The sequence below is a fragment of the Hyla sarda genome, chromosome 3 (assembly GCF_029499605.1).
Source record: "Hyla sarda isolate aHylSar1 chromosome 3, aHylSar1.hap1, whole genome shotgun sequence".
Lineage (NCBI taxonomy): Eukaryota > Metazoa > Chordata > Amphibia > Anura > Hylidae > Hyla > Hyla sarda.
This window is the reverse complement of record NC_079191.1, coordinates 49,824,478-49,845,496: the sequence shown is the minus strand read 5'-3', so window position 1 is coordinate 49,845,496 and position 21,019 is coordinate 49,824,478. Positions and strand designations below refer to the sequence as shown.

At 44.5% G+C, this 21,019-nt stretch overlaps 2 protein-coding genes across 3 annotated transcripts in view; one reads left to right on the top strand and one right to left on the bottom strand.

Annotated features, from left to right (window-relative positions):
• The window catches only part of ATP6V1C2 (ATPase H+ transporting V1 subunit C2), a 70,115-nt gene extending 59,549 nt beyond the window's left edge, over window positions 1-10,566 (bottom strand). Inside the window, exon 1 of the mRNA XM_056564189.1 lies at window positions 10,492-10,566. The gene's annotated coding sequence lies outside the window, so the exon portion shown is untranslated. The remainder of the gene's footprint in view (window positions 1-10,491) is intronic.
• Window positions 7,083-21,019, top strand: part of NOL10 (nucleolar protein 10) — a 109,926-nt gene continuing 95,989 nt past the window's right edge. Inside the window, exon 1 of one of the 2 annotated variants that reach the window (XM_056564185.1) lies at window positions 7,083-7,180. Coding sequence is in view for 1 of the 2 variants with exons in the window: in XM_056564184.1 (XP_056420159.1) it covers window positions 18,571-18,636 (66 nt within the window). In the remaining variant the exon portion in view is untranslated. Of the gene's footprint in view, window positions 7,181-18,419; window positions 18,637-21,019 lie in introns of those variants that run through there. The other variant, XM_056564184.1, reaches the window with a different exon arrangement.

The following is a 21,019-nucleotide window of genomic DNA, read 5'->3' as shown; positions in this document are numbered from 1 at the left end:
ATGTTTTCTCCAAATCAGCCGGCGATCTTCTGTGTCTCACCAACCCCGGGGCTGGTTCAACCCACATTAGTCTACACACCAGTCCCAGTCTTGTCACTGTTGGCTCCAGCCTATACACCAGTCTCCAGAGTGCCAACCCTGTCACCAGCCTCTCCAGCCAGTCCTGAACTAACACCAGCTCCTGAGTTTGCTGAGGGAGAGCCAGCCGCAGCTCCAGAAGTCCCAAGAGCTCCAGAAATCTCAAGAGTTCCAGATTCTCCAGAGGTGGTGTTGCGCAGATCCCAAAGGTTGACGCAAGGACAACTACCAGCGAGGTATAAGGAATAATGGTAGGGCATTTCATCTGTCCTGCATCTCACACCGTCTATTGTGGTAAAGAGTGTGAGATGCAGGACAGATGGAATTACCCTAAGGGCAGATGTTGTTACCCTAGGGGCAGATGGCATTAACCCCTTGTATTCGTGATGCCAGGGCGTGGTTTATCCTCAATACCACCTGAAGGTATACCGCTGGATCCTGGGCTAGGCACGGGAGGCAATAATGACTCCAACGCCATGTTACGAAAAACGGTAGCTTTACTGAGTGACAGATGGTACAGTCTATACAGTGTAGTCAGGCCCATGGAGGTGACCAGTGACTTCAGAGACCTTAAGGGCTTGCTGGGACTTGCAGCGGTTTTCGACAATTTAGTGCAGGCCACATTGACTTGACAATAGATGACAATGACTGACTTGACTGGAGACAGACTAAGCTGTGACTGTAGTTACTTGTAGACTTGTATCTTGTGGCTGCAGACTTGACTTGAGGCTCCTATGACTCCAGACTCTTAGGCTCGACTGCACCTCAGCAAAGACTCAGGAACTAAGAGAGAGAAGAGACTCCTCCCAGGGCTTTTATGGGGGAGACTCTGGTGGGGTCCCATTGGCAGGGCCGGATCATCATTGGCGCCCGCAGGGGGCCCCCGTCACATTAGGGACATATCTTTGCCACAAAAAATCTTTTCGGGACACAAGGATGCCTCGGTTACCTCTCTGCGGCCCTGCATTAACTTTAAAAATGCAGGGGCCGCCGGGAGGTAGCGCACGCAGGGACTACACTGATGTCCCATGCGTGCGCCCATAGTAACAGAGCAGAGTGGAGCAGTGAGGAGGACGCGCGCGCATGGTAAGTGACCAGCAGCACATCATCTTCAGTGTTCCCACCACTCCACCTCCGGTCCCGGGACCTACTGCTATGGCCCATAGGCCATAGCAGTAGATCGTGACCCTGGAGCGGTGGTCGGAATACTGAAGTGGGGCAGTAAACAGGCATACAGCCTCCAGCCATACACTGTATATGGCTGAAGGCTGTATGTCCGTGGGGAAACTATACTGCACCTAATGTGGGGGACTATACTGCACCTAATGTGGGGGACTATACTGCACCTAATGTGGGGAACTATACTGCACCTAATGTGGGGGAACTATACTGCACCTAATGTGGGGGAACTATTCTGCACCTAATGTGGGGGAACTATACTGCACCTAATGTGGGGGGACTATTCTGCACCTAATGTGGGGGAACTATACTGCACCTAATGTGGGGGGACTATACTGCACCGAATGTGGGGGACTACACTGCCAACCTAATGTGGGGAACTATACTGCACCTAATGTGGGGGAACTATACTGCCAACCTAATGTGGGGAACTATACTGCACCTAATGTGGGGGAACTATACTGCACCAAATGTGGGGGAACTACACTGCACCTAATGTGGGGGAGCTATACTGCACCTAATGTGGGGGAGCTATACTGCACCTAATGTGGGGGAACTATACTGCACCTAATGTGGGGGGACTATACTGCACCTAATGTGGGGGACTATACTGCCAACCAAATGTGGGGGACTATACTGCCAACCTTATGTGGGAAACTATACTGCACCTAATGTGGGGGAACTATACTGCCAACCTAATGTGGGGAACTATACTGCACCTAATGTGGGGGAACTATACTGCACCAAATGTGGGGGAACTATACTGCACCTAATGTGGGGAACTATACTGCACCTAATGTGGGGGAACTATACTGCACCTAATGTGGGGGAACTATACTGCACCTAATGTGGGGGAACTATACTGCACCTAATGTGGGGGAACTATACTGCACCTAATGTGGGGAACTATACTGCACCTAATGTGGGGGAACTATACTGCACCTAATGTGGGGAACTATACTGCACCTAATGTGGGGGACTATACAGTACTGCCATCCTAATGTGGGGAACTATGCTGCACCTAATGTGGGGGAACTATGCTGCCTACCTAATGTGGGGAACTATACTGCACCAAATGTGGGGGAACTACACTGCACCTAATGTGGGGGAGCTATACTGCACCTAATGTGGGGGAACTATACTGCACCTAATGTGGGGGACTATACTGCACCTAATGTGGGGGACTATACTGCCAACCTAATGTGGGGGACTATACTGCCAACCTTATGTGGGAAACTATACTGCCAACCTAATGTGGGGAACTATACTGCCAACCTAATGTGGGGGACTATACTGCACATAATGTGGGGGAGCTATACTGCACCTAATGTGGGGGAGCTATACTGCACCTAATGTGGGGGAACTATACTGCACCTAATGTGGGGGAACTATACTGCACCTAATGTGGGGGAGCTATACTGCACCTAATGTGGGGGAACTATACTGCACCTAATGTGGGGGACTATACTGCACCTAATGTGGGGGACTATACTGCCAACCTAATGTGGGGGACTATACTGCCAACCTTATGTGGGAAACTATACTGCCAACCTAATGTGGGGAACTATACTGCCAACCTAATGTGGGGGACTATACTGCACATAATGTGGGGGAGCTATACTGCACCTAATGTGGGGGAGCTATACTGCACCTAATGTGGGGGAACTATACTGCACCTAATGTGGGTGGACTATACTGCACCTAATGTGGGGGACTATACTGCCAACCAAATGTGGGGGACTATACTGCCAACCTTATGTGGGAAACTATACTGCACCTAATGTGGGGGAACTATACTGCCAACCTAATGTGGGGAACTATACTGCACCTAATGTGGGGGAACTATACTGCACCAAATGTGGGGGAACTATACTGCACCTAATGTGGGGAACTATACTGCACCTAATGTGGGGGAACTATACTGCCAACCTAATGTGGGGGAACTATACTGCACCTAATGTGGGGGAACTATACTGCACCTAATGTGGGGGAACTATACTGCACCTAATGTGGGGAACTATACTGCACCTAATGTGGGGGAACTATACTGCACCTAATGTGGGGAACTATACTGCACCTAATGTGGGGGACTATACAGTACTGCCAACCTAATGTGGGGAACTATACTGCACCTAATGTGGGGGAACTATGCTGCCTACCTAATGTGGGGAACTATACTGCACCAAATGTGGGGGAACTATACTGCACCTAATGTGGGGGAGCTATACTGCACCTAATGTGGGGGAACTATACTGCACCTAATGTGGGGGACTATACTGCACCTAATGTGGGGGACTATACTGCCAACCTAATGTGGGGGACAATACTGCCAACCTTATGTGGGAAACTATACTGCCAACCTAATGTGGGGAACTATACTGCCAACCTAATGTGGGGGACTATACTGCACATAATGTGGGGGAGCTATACTGCACCTAATGTGGGGAACTATACTGCCAACCTAATGTGGGGGAACTGTACTGCACCTAATGTGAGGGAACTGTACTGCACCTAATGTGGGGAACTGTACTGTATATGTATGTATGTATGTGTGTGTGTGTGTATGTTCCAGCAAACGGCTAAAGATATTAACATGAAACTTGGCACACATGTTACTTATATCTCAACAACAAACATAGGATAGGTGATTTAACCCTTACTCACCCCCATTTGCCAGGGTCGGGGTTTTTGTTTAAAGGGTTACTCCGGTGAAAACCTTTTTTCTTTTAAATCAACTGGTGGCGGAAAGTTAAACATATTTGTAAATTACTTCTATTAACCCCTTAACGACGCAGGACGTATATTTACGTCCTGCGCCGGCTCCCCCGATATGAAGCGGGATCGCGCCGGGATCCGCGGCTAATACCACACATCGCCGATCGCGATATTAACCCTTAAGAAGCGGCGGTCAAAGCTGACCGCCGCTTCTAAAGTGAAACTGAAAGTGACCCGGCTGCTCAGTCGGGCTGTTCGGGACCGCCGCGGGGAAATCGCGGCGTCCCGAACAGCTGATCGGACACCAGGAGGGCCCTTACCTGCCTCCCCGGTGTCCGATCGGCGAATGACTGCTCCGTGCCTGAGATCCAGGCAGGAGCAGTCAAGCGCCGATAATGCTGATCACAGGCGTGTTAATACACGCCAGTGATCAGCATAGGAGATCAGTGTGTGCAGTGTTATAGGTCCCTATGGGACCTATAACACTGCAAAAAAAATGTTTAAAAAAGTGTTAATAAAGGTCATTTAACCCCTTCCCTAATAAAAGTTTGAATCACCCCCCTTTTCCCATAAAAAAAATAAAACAGTGTAAAAAAAATAAAAAATAAACATATGTGGTATCGCCGCGTGCGTAAATGTCCGAACTATAAAAATATATCATTAATTAAACCGCACAGTCAATTGCGTACGCGCAAAAAAATTCCAAAGTCCAAAAAAGCGTATTTTGCTCACTTTTTATACCATTAAAAAATGAATAAAAAGTGATCAAAAAGTCCGATCAAAACAAAAATCATACCGATAAAAACTTCAGATCACGGCGCAAAAAATGATTCCTCATACCGCCCCATACGTGGAAAAATAAAAAAGTTATAGGGGTCAGAAGATGACATTTTTAAACGTATAAATTTTCCTGCATGTAGTTATGATTTTTTCCAGAAGTGCGACAAAATCAAACCTATATAAGTAGGGTATCATTTTAACCGTATGGACCTACAGAATAATAATAAGGTGTAATTTTTACCGAAATATGCACTGCGTAGAAACGGAAGCCCCCAAAAGTTACAAAATGGCGTTTTTTTTTCGATTTTGTCGCACAATGATTTTTTTTTCCATTTCGCCGTGCATTTTTGGGTAAAATGACTAATGTCACTGCAAAGTAGAATTGGCGATGCAAAAAATAAGCCATAATATGGATTTTTAGGTGGAAAATTGAAAGGGTTATGATTTTTAAAAGGTAAGGAGGAAAAAACGAAAGTGCAAAAACGGAAAAACCCTGAGTCCTTATCTTAATCCTTGCAGTACTTATTAGCTGCTGAATGCTACAGAGGGAATTCCTTTCTTTTTGGAACTCTGATGACATCACGAGCACAGTGCTCTCTGCTGACATCTCTGTCCATTTTAGCAACCATGTATAGCAGATGTATGCTAAGGGCAGCATGGTGGCTCAGTGGTTAGCACTGCTGCCTTGCAGTCCTGGGGACTTGGGTTCAAATCCCACTAAGGGCAACAAAAAATAAAGCGTTATTATTATTATAATAACATCAGCAGAGAGAACTGTGCTCGTGATGTCATCAGAGAGCATTCCAAAAAGAAAAGAATTTCCTCTGTAGTATTCAGAAGCTAATACGTACAGGAAGGATTAAGATTTTTTAATAGAAGTAATTTACAAATATGTTTAACTTTCTGCCACCAGTTGATTTAAAAGAAAAAAGGTTTTCACCGGAGTACCCCTTTAAAGTCCCATACAAGTCTATGGGAAATATATGTTACTGCATAACTTCCAAACGGCTGGAGATATTTCGATAATACTTGGACACATGTTACTTATATGTCAACTTAAAATATAGGATAGTTAATTTAACCCTTAAAGGGTCACTCTCATTAAAACTAGTTTTTGCTATTACACTCCTTATGGTAAATGAAAAATATTTCTAATATACTTTGTTTAAAAAAAAAAGAAAGTTTTCTATGTTTTATTTGTGCTTAAAAAGGCTCAAGAGCACATTTTCCCCCATATTATACACAGACTTTGGACCAAAGTCCAAACACAGGAAGTGCCACCTGGAGTTCTGAGGGGGGGGGGTGTCCAGCCTCATCCAATCATAGCTCCACACATAACTGCCATCTGCCATATGCTGTTGGTTGGACACACCCCCCTCAGCACTCCAGGCTGCACTTCCTGTGTTTGGACTTTGGTCCAAAGTCTGTGTATGAGTTGGGGGAAAATGTGCTCTTGAACCTTTTTAAGCACAAATAAAACATAGAAAACTTTTTATTTTAAAACAAAGTATATTAGAAATATTTTTCATTTACCATAAGGAGGGCAATAGCAAAAATTTGTGAGATTAATGAAATTAATGAGAGTGACCATTTAACTACCCCCATTTGTGATGGTCGGGTTTTTTTATTAAAGTCCCATGCAAATCAATGGGAAATGTATGTTCCCACATAACTTCCGTACGGCTGGAGATATTTCCCCGTCAGAAATAACGGATGAATAATGACCGTTATAAATTTAACATTGAAGTCTATGGATGAACGATGAACATTTAGTTTTTGCCATTTTTTTACCCAAGGTATGGCGGAGGTTTTTTTAGACTTTTTCTCAGCAACTTCTTTAGGTCGCCTAAAAACGACCTATATGCATGTGTGCTAGCACTTTTTCTGTCATGTAAACGCCACGAGATGGTGAAAAAAATGGTAAAAATATTTCCCCATTGACTCTAAGCTAATATCTGTCCGCAGAGTTTTGGGCCGAAAAAAACACCATGCAGCGAGTATGTCGCTTTCTGAGAATTGTTTCTTCTTTTTTTATTAACAAAAATGCTGCGTCTTTTTGCATTATTTTTCTAATTTTCGTCTTCACGTGACTGAATGATGTCAGAAGAAAACATCAGAGGTAATCTGAAGATTTGTACATATAGGGGGAGATTTATCAAAACCTGTGCAGAGGAAGAGAGGTGCAGTTGCCCATAGCAACCAATCAGATTGCTTCTTTCATTTTTCACAGGCCTTTTCAAAAACGAAAGAAGCGATCTGATTGGTTACTATGGGCCTTTTCCTATTGCTACAAGTGGTGAGCCCCTTATGCAGGGCTCAAGTCCTGCAGGAACGCATGGGAATGGAGTTCCTGCACTTTTTCCACAGCAAGAACACTGTTCCCATTAGCAGGAGTTCTACAGGACCAGCCTTTAAGTGGAAATCTTAGGTGAGTTCCCACACTTTTTTTTTTTTCCCCAGGACCTGACCCCTGCCCTTATGTGCCTTACTGTCCCATTCATTTAAAAGGGGAAAACTGTCAATACACTCAATGGAGCAGTGTTTCCCAATCAGGGTGCCTCCAGCTGCTGCAAAACTACAACAGCTGTGCCTTTGGCTGTTGGAAGTTGTAGTTTTGCCACAGCTGGAGGCACCCTGGTTGGAAAGCACTGCAATGGAGGCAGCATTTATCAGGCAGCAAACGATCAGTAAGGTCCAAGCTTAAAGGGGTACTTTGGTGAAAACTATTTATTATTTTTTTTGTACTCAACTAGTGCCAGAAAGTTATCCAAATTTGTCCATTACTTATCAGCTGCTGTATACTACAGAGGAAATTTACTGTGGGGCACTGCCCAGAGCAGAATAGGGTTGCTATGGGGATTTGCTCCTGCGCTGGATAGTTCCTGACACAGACATAGATGGCAGCAGAGAGCACTGTCGTCAGACTGGAAAGAACTACACAACTTCCTCTGTATAATACAGCAGCTGATACTAGAAGGATTAAGATGTTTAACCCCTTAAGGACCAGGCCATTTTACACCTTAGGACCCGGCCATTTTTTGCACATCTGACCACTGTCACTTTAAACATTAATAACTCTGGAATGCTTTTACTTATCATTCTGATTCCGAGATTGTTTCTTTGTGACATATTCTACTTTAACTTAGTGGTAAAATTTTATGGTAACTTGCATCCTTTCTTGGTGAAAAATCCCCAAATTTGATGAAAAAAATTAAAATTTAGCATTTTTCTAACTTTGAAGCTCTCTGCTTGTAAGGAAAATGGATATTCAAAATAAAAAAAATTTTGGTTCACATATACAATATGTCTACTTTATGTTTGCATCATAAAATTGATGAGTTTTTACTTTTGGAAGACACCAGAGGGCTTCAAAGTTCAGCAGCAATTTTGAAATTTTTCACAAAATTTTCAAACTCACTATTTTTCAGGGACCAGTTCAGTTTTGAAGTGAATTTGAAGGGTCTTCATATTAGAAATACCCCATAAAAGACCCCATTATAAAAAACTACACCCCCCAAAGTATTCAAAATGACATTCAGTAAGTGTATTAACCCTTTAGGCGTTTCCCAGTGTTAGCAGCAAAGTGAAGGAGAAAATTCAAAATCTTCATTTTTTACACTCGCATGTTCTTGTAGACCCAATTTTTTAATTTTTGCAAGGGGTAAAAAGGAGAAAATTTTTACTTGTATTTGAAACCCAATTTCTCTCGAGTAAGGACATACCTCATATGTCTATGTAAAGTGTTCGGCGGGCGCAGTAGAGGGCTCAGAAGGGAAGGAGCGACAAATGGTTTTTGGGGGGCATGTCACATTTAGGAAGCCCCTATGGTGCCAGGACAGCAAAAAAAAAAAACACATGGCATACCATTTTGGAAACTAGACCCCTCGGGGAACGTAACAAGGGGCAAAGTGAGCCTTAATACCCCACAGGTGATTCACGACTTTTGCATATGTAAAAAAAAATTTTTTTACCTAAATTGCTTGGTTTCCAAAAATTTTACATTTTTAAAAAGGGTAATAGCAGAAAATACCCTTAAAAATTTGAAGCCCAATTTCTCCCGATTCAGAAAACACCCCATATGGGGGTGAAAAGTGCTCTGCTGGCGCACTACAGGTCTCAGAAGAGAAGGAGTCACATTTGGCTTTTGAAAAAAAGCTAATTTTGCTCTGGGGGCATGCCGCATTTAGGAAGCCCCTATGGTGCCAGAACAGCAAAAAAAAAAACACTTGGCATACTATTTTGGAAACTAGACCCCTCGAGGAATGTAACAAGGGGTAAAGTGAACCTTAAAGGGGTACTCCGGTGAAAACCTTTTTTCTTTTAAATCAACTGGTGGCAGAAAGTCATTTTTAAACATATTTGTAAATTACTTCTATTAAAAAATCTTAATCCTTCCTGTACTTATTAGCTTCTGAATAGTACAGAGGAAATTCTTTTCTTTTTGGAATGCTCTCTGATGACATCACGAGCACAGTGCTCTCTGCTGACGTTATTCTAATAATAATAATAACGGTTCATTTATTGTTGTCCTTAGTGGGATTTGAACCCAAGTCCCCAGCACTGCAAGGCAGCAGTGCTAACCACTGAGCCACCATGCTGCCCTTAGCATACATCTGCTATGCATCTGCTATGCATCTGCTATGCATCTGCTATGCATGGTTGCTAAAATGGACAGAGATGTGAGCAGAGAGCACTGTGGTCGTGATGTCATCAGTGTTCCAAAAAGAAAGGAATTTCCGCTGTAGCATTCAGCAGCTAATAAGTACTGGAAGGATTAAGATTTTTTAATAGAAGTAATTTACAAATATGTTTAACTTTCTGCCACCAGTTGATTTAAAAGAAAAAAGGTTTTCACCGGAGTACCCCTTTAATGGGCGGTTGTCTAAATTTGATGTTTTGAAGTTTCGTTTGGCAATTACCGCCTCTAGTGCTGTCTTATACATTTGCTTACAATGAATAATATGAAGCAATATCAGTTTTTTTTTCTTCTCTTTTTTCATAATTGTAACACATAACGCAAAATACCTTTATTTAAAAAAAAAAATTTTGAAAACATGTTTAAACATTATTTAAAAAACAAAAGAAGACAAAAAAAAAGAAAAAACAATAATAAGTAACCAAAAGATATGGTTGTGTAGACCTGTCTTGTATGTGTTTCTGCTAGATCTAGTGACTGCTGGACTTAAGTATACACTGTACACATTGGGGGAGATTTATCAAATCCTGTGCAGAGGAAGAGTGGTGCAGTTGCCCATAGCAACCAATCAGATCGCTTCTTTCATTTTCCACAGGCCTCTAAAGAGGCCTGTGGAAAATGAAAGAAGCAATCTGATTGGTTGCTATGGGCAACTGCACCACTCTTCCTCTGCACAGGTTTTGATAAATCTCCCCCATTGTCCTTTGTATACTGATGGTGTGATAGTGTACACAGTATACACGTCAACTCTCAGGGCTTTCAATAGGACTCAACAGATTGTATTACTATATAGAGCAATTGTCTCCAAACTGGACCTTTTAGATGTTGCGAAACCAGGGCTGTGGAGTCGGTAGATAAATGTTCCGACTCCGACTCCGCAGTTTTTTGTACTTCCGACTCCGACTCCTCTGTATTAATATGCGAATGTATTTTATACATTCCTTGAAGAAAAGAAAGGAAACATACCGGTCATTACCACAGGACTACTGGCTGGGAAGCCAACAGTCTACTCTATTGAACAGTTTAAAGGGGTACTCCGTTACCTTGCCGTTGGAGCTCCGCTTTTCAGCGTCCGGAAGTTATTGTTCCGAACGATGTGTGTGCGGGCTTCCGTGTTCAGGGCGGCCCCTCGTGACGTCACTCCCGCCCCCTCAACAAAAGTCTATGGGAAGGGGGCGCGACGGACGTCGCGCCCCCTTCCCATAGACTTTCGTTGAGGGGGGTGGGCGTGACGTCACTAGGGGGCGGGCGTGACGTCACGAGGGGCGGCCCTGAACACGGAAGCCCACACAATAACTTCCGGACACTAGAAAGAGGAGCTCCGACAGCAAGGTAATGGAGTACCCCTTTAAGCAAAAGACAAACACAATGAAAACAACGTTTTATAAAAAAAAACTTTTTATTAATTAAATTTTAGGTTTTCCAATGGTTTACAGCTTCAGTCTTGAGCTATTGACCCTCCATTCCCTTCACTTATACAAGTGTCTCTAGTCCTGCAAAAAACATGATCAGTGAGAGGCTAGGTTACCCATGGGTTCCCTGTAACAGCAGAACACAACACTATGGAAAGTATAAGTATTGCCGCTCCTAATTGTGCGTTGCGTGCCATATAGTAAAGCACATGAAAAGCTTCTTCATGGTCGCTTAAAGGGGTACTCCGGGGAAAACCTTTTTTCTTTTAAATCAACTGGTGGCAAAAAGTTAAACATATTTGTAAATTACTTCTATTAAAAAATGTTAATCCTTCCAGTACTTATTAGCTGCTGAATGCTACAGAGGAAATTCCTTTCTTTTTGGAACACTGATGACATCACGAGCACAGTGCTCTCTGCTGACATCTCTGTCCATTTTAGCAACCATGCATAGCAGATGCATAGCAGATGTATGCTAAGGGCAGCATGGTTAGCACTGCTGCCTTTCAGTGCTGGGGACTTGGGTTCAAATCCCGCTAAGGACAACAATAAATAAAGTGTTCTTATTATTATTATAATAACATCAGCAGAGAGAACTGTGCTTGTGATGTCATCAGAGAGCATTCCAAAAAGAAAAGAATTTCCTCTGTAGTATTCAGAAGCTAATAAGTACAGGAAGGATTAAGATTTTTTAATAGAAGTAATTTACAAATATGTTTAACTTTCTGCCACCAGTTGATTTAAAAGAAAAAAGGTTTTCACCAGAGTACCCCTTTAACGTGTTTGTTTTGCGGTTATGTGAGGCACTGCATGCATTGATCTTTATTCTTGCAGTAGAGAAGTCATTAATTATAACTTTTTGTGAATTGGGGCATTTAAACTTGCTTTTTTTTTTTTTTATTCCAATCTAAATTTAGTAGGAGTCGGAGTCGGTGCATTGTTTGCCGACTCCGACTCCAGGTACCCAAAATTTCGTCCGACTCCGACTCCTCGAATCCGACAACTCCTACAACTCCCAGCATGCCCAGGCAGCCATTGGCGATTTTATTCACATTAATTTTTCACTTTTTATGTCCCCATAGAAGACTACAGTATTTATAGCAATAGGCATAGCACTGATCAGTATTATCGGCGATCTTCTTCTATGGTCTGTTAGAAGGCAGACCAGAGAAGAAGACCCCAGGAGAGCAGCGGAGATAGGTGAGAGGACCTCAGTCCGCCATCTTGGCTGATCGGATCTCTGCGGTCGTGCGGTGGATGATGTGACCAGCCACTACAACGTCACATGAATACTGATCACAGCATCTCAGGGATAAATGGTGGACTACATCGCGATCAGCTAAGTCCGCTATTGCCAGTGTGTCACTGGCTGATGATAGCAGCCGGTGCAGTGCCGTAGATTATGATTTGCCATAGATTGTGATGGAGTGACTCAGCTGTTTTCCCTGCTCGAGCGCTCCGCCTCCATTACATTCTATAGGCTGACACTCGCACACCACCCCCCAATCATTGGTTACTGCGGGGGCTGGGGGGGTGTGCGAGTGTCACGTGACATATTTAATCATCAGGCATCGCAGCTCACGGCAGTCTCACTTGGGCTATCACAGGGAGTGGATCTCTCCCTGTGATAGCCCGAAGCTGCACGGAGCTCTTATGGCGTCTGTGGCCCGATTCCGAGAGCGGAATGGAGCCACAGAAGCTAATACTTTTACTGTTTTATTGTCACTCGCCAGCGCGCTTGTTCGCCACTGCTATTGGGATCCCTATACCCGATAGCGGCGTTATCAGCTTGTCACCCGCCAGCGCGATCGCTCGACAGCGCTATCGGGATCCCTATCCCGATAGCGCTGTCAACCGCTTGCCTCCCCGCCCGCTGCTCTACTCCCTGTCCCCTGTTAACTCTAAGGGAACGGGGAACAGAAAGTAGAGCAGCGGGCGCAGCTAAAGTAGTACTGTGCATGCGCAGCACTACCCAAATAGCGTAGGTAGGTAGCGTAGCCGTAGATTAGTGTAGGTTGTAATTTAGCATAGTTTAGTATTAAAAGTGAAAGGGGGTTAGGCACCACAACTCCCAGCATGGGAGTTGTAGTTTAGGACAACAACTCCCAGCATGCCCATACAGCTAAAGGCTGCCAGGGCATGCTGGGAGTTGTAGATTAGCTTAGATTAGACAGCAAAAGGACTACAACTCCCAGCATGCCCAGACAGCTAAAGGCTGCCCAGGCATGCTGGGAGTTGTAGTTTAAGACTACAACTCCCAGCATATCCAGACAGCTAAAGGCTGCCCAGGCATGCTGGGAGTTGTAGTTTAGGACTACAACTCCCAGCATGCCCAGACAGCTAAAGGCTGCCCAAGGCATGCTGGGAGTTGTAGTTTAGGACTACAACTCCCAGCATGCCCAGACAGCTTAAGGCTGCCCAGGCATGCTGGGAGTTGTAGTTTAGGACTGCAACTCCCAGCATGCCCAGACAGCTAAAGGCTGCCCAGGCATGCTGGGAGTTGTAGTTTAGCTTAGATTAGACAGCGAAGGGACTACAACTCCCAGCATGTCCAGACAGCTGAAGGCTGCCCATGCATGTTGGGAGTTGTAGTTTAGGACTACAACTCCCAGCATGCCCAGATAGCTAAAGGCTGCCCAGGCATGCTGGGAGTTGTAGTTTAGGACTACAACTCCCAGCATGCCCAGACAGCTAAAGGCTGCCCAAGGCATGCTGGGAGTTGCAGTTTAGGACTACAACTCCCAGCATGCCCAGACAGCTTAAGGCTGCCCAGGCATGCTGGGAGTTGTAGTTTAGGACTGCAACTCCCAGCATGCCCAGACAGCTAAAGGCTGCCCAGGCATGCTGGGAGTTGTAGTTTAGCTTAGATTAGACAGCGAAGGGACTACAACTCCCAGCATATCCAGACAGCTGACGGCTGCCCGGGGATGCTGAGAGTTGTAGTGCAGTGAAGGGACCAGAACTCCCAGCATGCCCAGACAGCTGAAGGCTGCCCGAGGATGCTGAGAGTTGTAGTGCAGTGAAGGGACCAGAACTCCCAGCATGCCCAGACAGCTGAAGGCTGCCCGCGGATGCTGAGAGTTGTATTGCAGTGAAGGGACCACAACCCCCAGCATGCCCAGACAGCTGAAGGCTGCCCGGGCATGCTGGGAGTTGTAGTGCAGTGAAGTCGCCATAGTTAGCGTAGTGTTAGTGCGATTTTAGTGTAGTTAGCATAGCGTTAGCTCAATTTTAGCGTAGCTTTAGTTTAGTGTTAGCGCAGTTTTACAGTTTTTAGCGTAGCATAGTGTTAGCGCAGTTGTAGCGTATTTATCATAGCGGGAAGGCAAACAAGGTGAAAGCCAGCTCACCCCGCCCCGGACAGTAGAGCGGGGATCCAGGTGCTGGACGGCACCAGCCAATAGCAGGAAAATGAAGGTGATCGTATCCAACTCGATGCAGGTAAAATCAAGTTTAATCCATAGGACAAGGAAGGAACAAGTAACGCGTTTCAAGCGCTATAGGCGCTCTTAGTATGACTAAGAGCACCTATAGCACTTGAAACGCGTTACTTGTTCCTTCCTTGTCCTATGGATTAAACTTGATTTTACCTGCATCGAGCTGGATCCGATCTCCTTCATTTTCCTGGTATTTATCATAGCGTAGTGTTAGCGCAGTTTTACAGTTTTTAGCGTAGCATAGTGTTAGCGCAGTTTTAGTTTTTAGCGTAGCATAGTGTTAGCGCAGTTGTAGCGTATTTATCATAGCGTAGTGTTAGCGCAGTTTTACAGTTTTTAGCTTAGCGTAGTGTTAGCGCAGTTGTAGCATATTTAGCGTAGTGTAGTGTTAGCGCACTTTTAGTGTAGTGTAGTGTTTGCGTAGTTTTAGCGTATTTAGCGTAGCTTATTGTTCGCTCAGTTTTAGCGTATTTAGCGTAGCTTAGTGTTAGCGCAGTTTTCGTGTATTTAGCGTAGTGTAGTGTTAGCGCAGTTTTAGCGTATTTAGCGTAGCTTTGTTTTAGCGCAGTTTTAGTGTATTAAGTGTAGTGTAGTGTTAGCAGAGTTTTAGCGTATTTAGCGTAAAAAACGTCCGCAGGGAAACTGCCAAAGGGGCCAAAAATACGATTTCCACAAAAAGGTAAAAACACCAGAAAAAACGTCTTAAAAAAATGCCAAAATGCAGGGAAAATCAGTGGCAGTTTTTCTGGTGTATTTTCTGATGGTTTTTAGCCTAAACTCCTGGCCTTAAATTTTTTTATTTTTACCTTGATGTATAAGTCTATGGTAAAAGGAAGTATTGGTCCTAAAAAAAATCAAGCCCTCCAATGGGTTTGTAGAAAGAAAAATAAGAGTTATGTCTGTAAAAAGGAGAGAAGGGAAAAAACTAAAACACAGAAATTAAATTAAAATTGGTCACGTCCTCAAGGCCCAAATGGGCTATGTCCTTAAAGGGGTACTCCCGTGGAAAACTTTTTTTTTTTTTTTTTTTAATCAACTGGTGCCAGAAAGTTAAACAGAGTTGTAAATTACTTCTATTAAAAAATCTTAATCCTTCCAGTACTTTTTAGGGGCTATATAATACAAGGGAAATGCTTATCTTTTTTGGATTTCTCTGATGTCATGACCACAGTGCTCACTGCTGACCTCTGCTGTCCATTTTAGGAACTGTCCAGAGCAGCATATGTTTGCTATGGGGATTTTCTTCTGCTCTGGACAGTTCCTAAAATGGACAGCAGAGGTCAGTAGAGAGCACTGTGGTCATGACATCAGAGAAATCCAAAAAGATAAGTATTTCCCTTGTAGTATACAGCCCCTAAAAAGTACTAGAAGGATTAAGATTTTTTAATAGAAGTAATTTACAAATCTGTTTAACTTTCTGGCACCAGTTGATTTTTTTTTTATTTTTTTTTAAGTTTTCCACGGGAGTACCCCTTTAACCCCTTAAGGACGCAGGACGTAAATGTACGTCCTGGTGAGGTGGTACTTAACGCACCAGGACGTACATTTACGTCCTAAGCATAACCGCGGGCATCGGAGCGATGCCCGTGTCATGCGCGGCTGATCCCGGCTGCTGATCGCAGCCAGGGACCCGCCGGCAATGGCCGACGCCCGCGATCTCGCGGGCGTCCGCCATTAACCCCTCAGGTGCCGGGATCAATACAGATCCCGGCATCTGCGGCAGTTCGCGATTAAAATGAACGATCGGATCGCCCGCAGCGCTGCTGCGGGGATCCGATCATTCATAACGCCGCACGGAGGTCCCCTCACCTTCCTCTGTGCGGCTCCCGGCGTCTCCTGCTCTGGTCTGTGATCGAGCAGACCAGAGCAGAAGATGACCGATAATACTGATCTGTTCTATGTCCTATACATAGAACAGATCAGTATTAGCAATCATGGTATTGCTATGAATAGTCCCCTATGGGGACTATTCAAGTGTAAAAAAAAATGTAAAAAAATGTAAAAGTAAAAGTAAAAAAAAAGTGAAAAATCCCCTCCCCCCAAAAAAAAGTAAAACGTCCGTTTTTTCCTATTTTACCCCCAAAAAGCGTAAAAAACATTTTTTATAGACATATTTGGTATCGCCGCGTGCGTAAATGTCCGAACTATTAAAATAAAATGTTAATGATCCCGTACGGTGAACGGCGTGAACGAAAAAAAAATTTAAAAGTCCAAAATTCCTACTTTTTTAATACATTTTATTTAAAAAAAAATTATAAAAAATGTATTAAAAGTTTTTTATATGCAAATGTGGTATCAAAAAAAAGTACAGATCATGGTGCAAAAAATGAGCCCCCATACCGCCGCTTATACGGAAAAATAAAAAAGTTATAGGTCATCAAAATAAAGGGATTATAAACATACTAATTTGGTTAAAAAGTTTGTGATTTTTTTTAAGCGCAACAATAATATAAAAGTATATAATAATGGGTATCATTTTAATCGTATTGACCCTCAGAATAAAGAACACGTCATTTTTACCATAAATTGTACGGCGTGAAAACGAAACCTTCCAAAATTAGCAAAATTGCGTTTTTCGTTTTAATTTCCCCACAAAAATAGTGTTTTTTGGTTGCGCCATACATTTTATGATATAATGAGTTATGTCATTACAAAGGACAACTGGTCACGCAAAAAACAAGCCCTCATACTAGTCTGTGGATGAAAATATAAAAGAGTTATGATTTTTAGAAGGCGAGGAGGAAAAAATGAAAACGTAAAAATTAAATTGTCTGAGTCCTTAAAGGGGTAGTCCAGTGGTGAAAAACTTATCCCCTATCCTAAGGATAGGGGATAAGTTTGAGATCGCGGGGGGTCCGACCGCTGGGGCCCCCTGCGATCTCTCTGTACGGGGCCCCGGCTCTCCGCCGAGATAGCGGGTGTCGACCCCCGCACGAGGCGGCGGCCGACACGCCCCCTCAATACATCTCTATGGCAGAGCCGGAGATTGTCGAAGGCAGCGCTTCGGCTCTGCCATAGAGTTGTATTGAGGGGGCGTGTCGGCCGCCGCCTCGTGCGGAGGTCGACACGCCCCCTTCCAGCGGGCTGTCGGGGCTCCGTACAGGAGATCGCGGGGGGCCCCAGGGGTCGGACCCCCCGCGATCTGCAACGTATCCCCTATCCTTAGGATAGGGGATAAGTTGCTCACCACTGAATCACCACTGGACTACTCCTTTAAGGCCAAAATGGGCTGAGTCCTTAAGGGGTTAAGGGGGTAAAAAAAAAAGGAAAAATGTTTTTTAAAGTAGTAAGATAAAACAGAACCTATATAAATTGGCGATCGTTGTAATTGTATAGACCGAAAGAATAAAGATAACATCTCTTTTTTTATTTTATTTTTTACTTAAAGCGCACTGTGCAAAATTCAGACCCCCTCCCAAAATGGAAAAATTGCATTTTCACCCACAAATTTATATCTATTTATTTATTTATACTTTTTTTGCTTCCGAATAAAACAAGTAGAGATGAGCGAACTTACAGTAAATTTGATTCGTCACGAACTTCTCGGCTCGGCAGTTGATGACTTTTCCTGCATAAATTAGTTCAGCTTTCAGGTGCTCCGGTGGGCTGGAAAAGGTGGATACAGTCCTAGGAGACTCTTTCCTAGGACTGTATCCACCTTTTCCAGCCCACGGGAGCACCGGAAAGCTGAACTAATTTATGCAGGAAAAGTCATCAACTGCCGAGCCGAGAAGTTCGTGACGAATCGAATTTACTGTAAGTTTGCTCATCTCTAAAAACAAGCTTCGTATTGAAGGTGGAAGAGTAAAAGAGTCATGTCTCTTAGAAGGAGAGGAAGAAAAAGCAAAAACGCAAAATTGTTAATCGACTGCGTCCACAAGGCTAAAACCTGTTGTTATCCTTAAGGGGTTAATTTAAAGTAAAGTTTGTGATTGTTGAGCCTGTCCTCCATAATCTGCATACAATGGAGCTGAGAAATAGTTATAAATATCTCCCAGCTAAATCAATGGGACAACATGACTAGTGCCAACCACAACATGGCGCTCTTCTTGAAGCAAAATGTTCAGCCACTGAGCGCCCTTCGCTCAATACAGTTCAGTCAACCAGAGCCGTTCGCTCGTGACGTCATAACCCAGCGCCGACATCCCCAAGATGGCGCTGCCAACCACGTCTTCTGTCTTCAGCTTCCTGCTTCCTTTCCATGTGGTCAGGAAGCATAGTTCGGCCCCGGGAGCTGGTAATGTGGTATCTGTAGTCCCCGTCCGCTATAACCATGCAGGTGTCTAATGTGAACGACGTGAAGATCTATAACCTGAGCTGCGGCAAGTCCCTGCCGGAGGTGAGCGCTACCGCATATGTGTGAACAGTGCCCTATGTGCCTGCTGGTTAATGCCGTGTGGCAAAACTACTACTCCTATTATTGTCCTAGGGCTGTCTGGTCATGCTGGGAGCTGTAGTTTTTTTTGCAACATTTGAAGAGCCACAGGTTGGGAATATTGCTACAATACACTGGTGTCCAAACTGTGGACCATCAGCTGTTGCAAAACTACAACTCCCAGCATGACCGGACAGCCGTTGGCTGTCCGGGCATGCTGGGAATTGTAGTTTTGCCACAGCTGGAGGTTTACAGTTAGGACACCACCGCTGTAATGCAATTATGCATGTGTATAGTGCCCATATAAGTGCCAGATCCGTGCATGTGTCCCCTTTTAAAGGGGTACTCCCCATCTAGTACTGAGTCTTAGTTTGGGATTCTTCTCAATTGGAAGAATAGGGGTCACCAGTACTATGCCTCCCAGGTACATATACTTCATAGTGAACCTCCAGATGTTGCAGAACTACAACTCCCAGGATGCCCGTCAGCCACAATTTGGCGATCACTGACTTAGTGTATCTGATATACAGTGACCCCCCGACCTACGATGGCCCCAACATACGATAATTTCAACATACGATGGCCTCTTAGAGGCCATCGCATGTTGAAGGCAGCATCACCATACGATGCTTTTGTATGTCGGGGCCATCGCATAAACGGCTATCCGGCAGCGCAGACTGCTTCAGCTGCCACCGGATAGCCGTTTACGGTGCCCCATGTGCTGCGGTGATGACCACTTACCTGTCCTCGGGGCTCCGGACCGTCCTCTTCAGGATCTCCTGCATCGCCGCCGCTCTCTTTCGTCGTCATGATGCCGCCGCTCTCCTTCGTCGTCATGACGTTGCCGCGCACGCCGTCCCGTCATCCAATAGGAGCGGGCTCCTGGGTTCAAAATGCTGCAAAGAGTTTGTATGTTCTCTCCGTATTTGCATGAGTTTCCTCAGTGTACTCCAATCCCTTTCCACACTTAAAAACACACTGATAGGTTTAGGTTGTGACCCCCCCAATAGGGAAAGGTACCAATTTGAGTGTACAGTACTGCAGAATCTGTCTGCAATATATAAAATAAAGAAATATTGTTATTAGAGATGAGCGAAGTTACAGTGATTAGATTCTGTATGTACTTCGCGGCTCGGCAGTTGCTGACTTTATCCTGCATAAATGAGTTCAGCTTTCAGGTGCTCCGGTGGATAAGGTGGATACAGTCCTAGGAGAGGGTCTCCGGAGCACCTGAAAGCTGAACTCATTTATGCAGGATAAAGTCAGCAACTGCCGAGCCGCGAGGTTCATGCCGAATCGGACTACTGTAACTTCGCTCATCTCTACTTATTATAAATAATAACAAAGAGCCAGAAGCAGACAGCTCCATAGAGTGTGTATTGAGCTAAGCTGCAGTACCCTAGCACGGCCACTACGCAATATATGGCGCTGTCTGTTTCCAGCACTATTATCTGTTTAGGTAAACCCAGCGGCTCTTGCAAATACAGTGGTCCCTCAACATACGATGGTAATCCGTTCCAAATGGACCATCGTTTGTTGAAACCATCGTATGTTGAGGGATCTGTGCAATGTAAAGTATAGGACAGTGGTCTACAACCTGCGGACCTCCAGATTTTGCAAAACTACAACACCTTGTAGGAGTTGTAGTTTTGCAACATCTGGAGGTCCACAGGTTGAAGACCACTGGTATTGGAGGTTATACTCACGTGTCCCCGCCGCTCCGGCAAGGCCTCTGCTTCCCCGTCATCCTCGCTCTTCGTCGCCGCCATCACGTCGCTACGCACGCTGCTCCTATCTGAGAGGCCATCATATGTTGAAATGATAGTATGTCGGGGGGGGGGGGGGGGGGTCACTGTAGCTTATTGACAGGGGTGCAAAGTGTTGGATCTCCACAGATCAAAAATTGATTCCTAACCCAGTGTTTCCCCAGCAGGGGCCCTCTAGCTGTTGCAAAACTACAACTACAGCCGTCGGGACCCTATAGAAGCTTTTTTAGTAAGCAATTATTTGATTGCTTACATAGATCAATGCCGTGCATTGATTTGTGTTGTTGATGCTCTGTTTCTATAGGTTACCATAGGCTGGATGTATCAATTGCAATGCCAGGGCAGGCTCCGAGGCCTAGCTAAGGCCTCGGGCTGCCCTGAAAACCGATCTGCATCCTCACTCACCAAACTCATGACATAAATGTACGTTATGGGTGGGAGAGTTTAATGAAATGAGCTGATTAAAACCTAAGCGTCAGGACGAAATTCTCAGTCAACCTGGCGTCTGGGATTTGTCGAGACCTGGGATAGGGCATTAATATAGAAACCCTATTTATATGACAGCCTCTCTGGTGACTAGA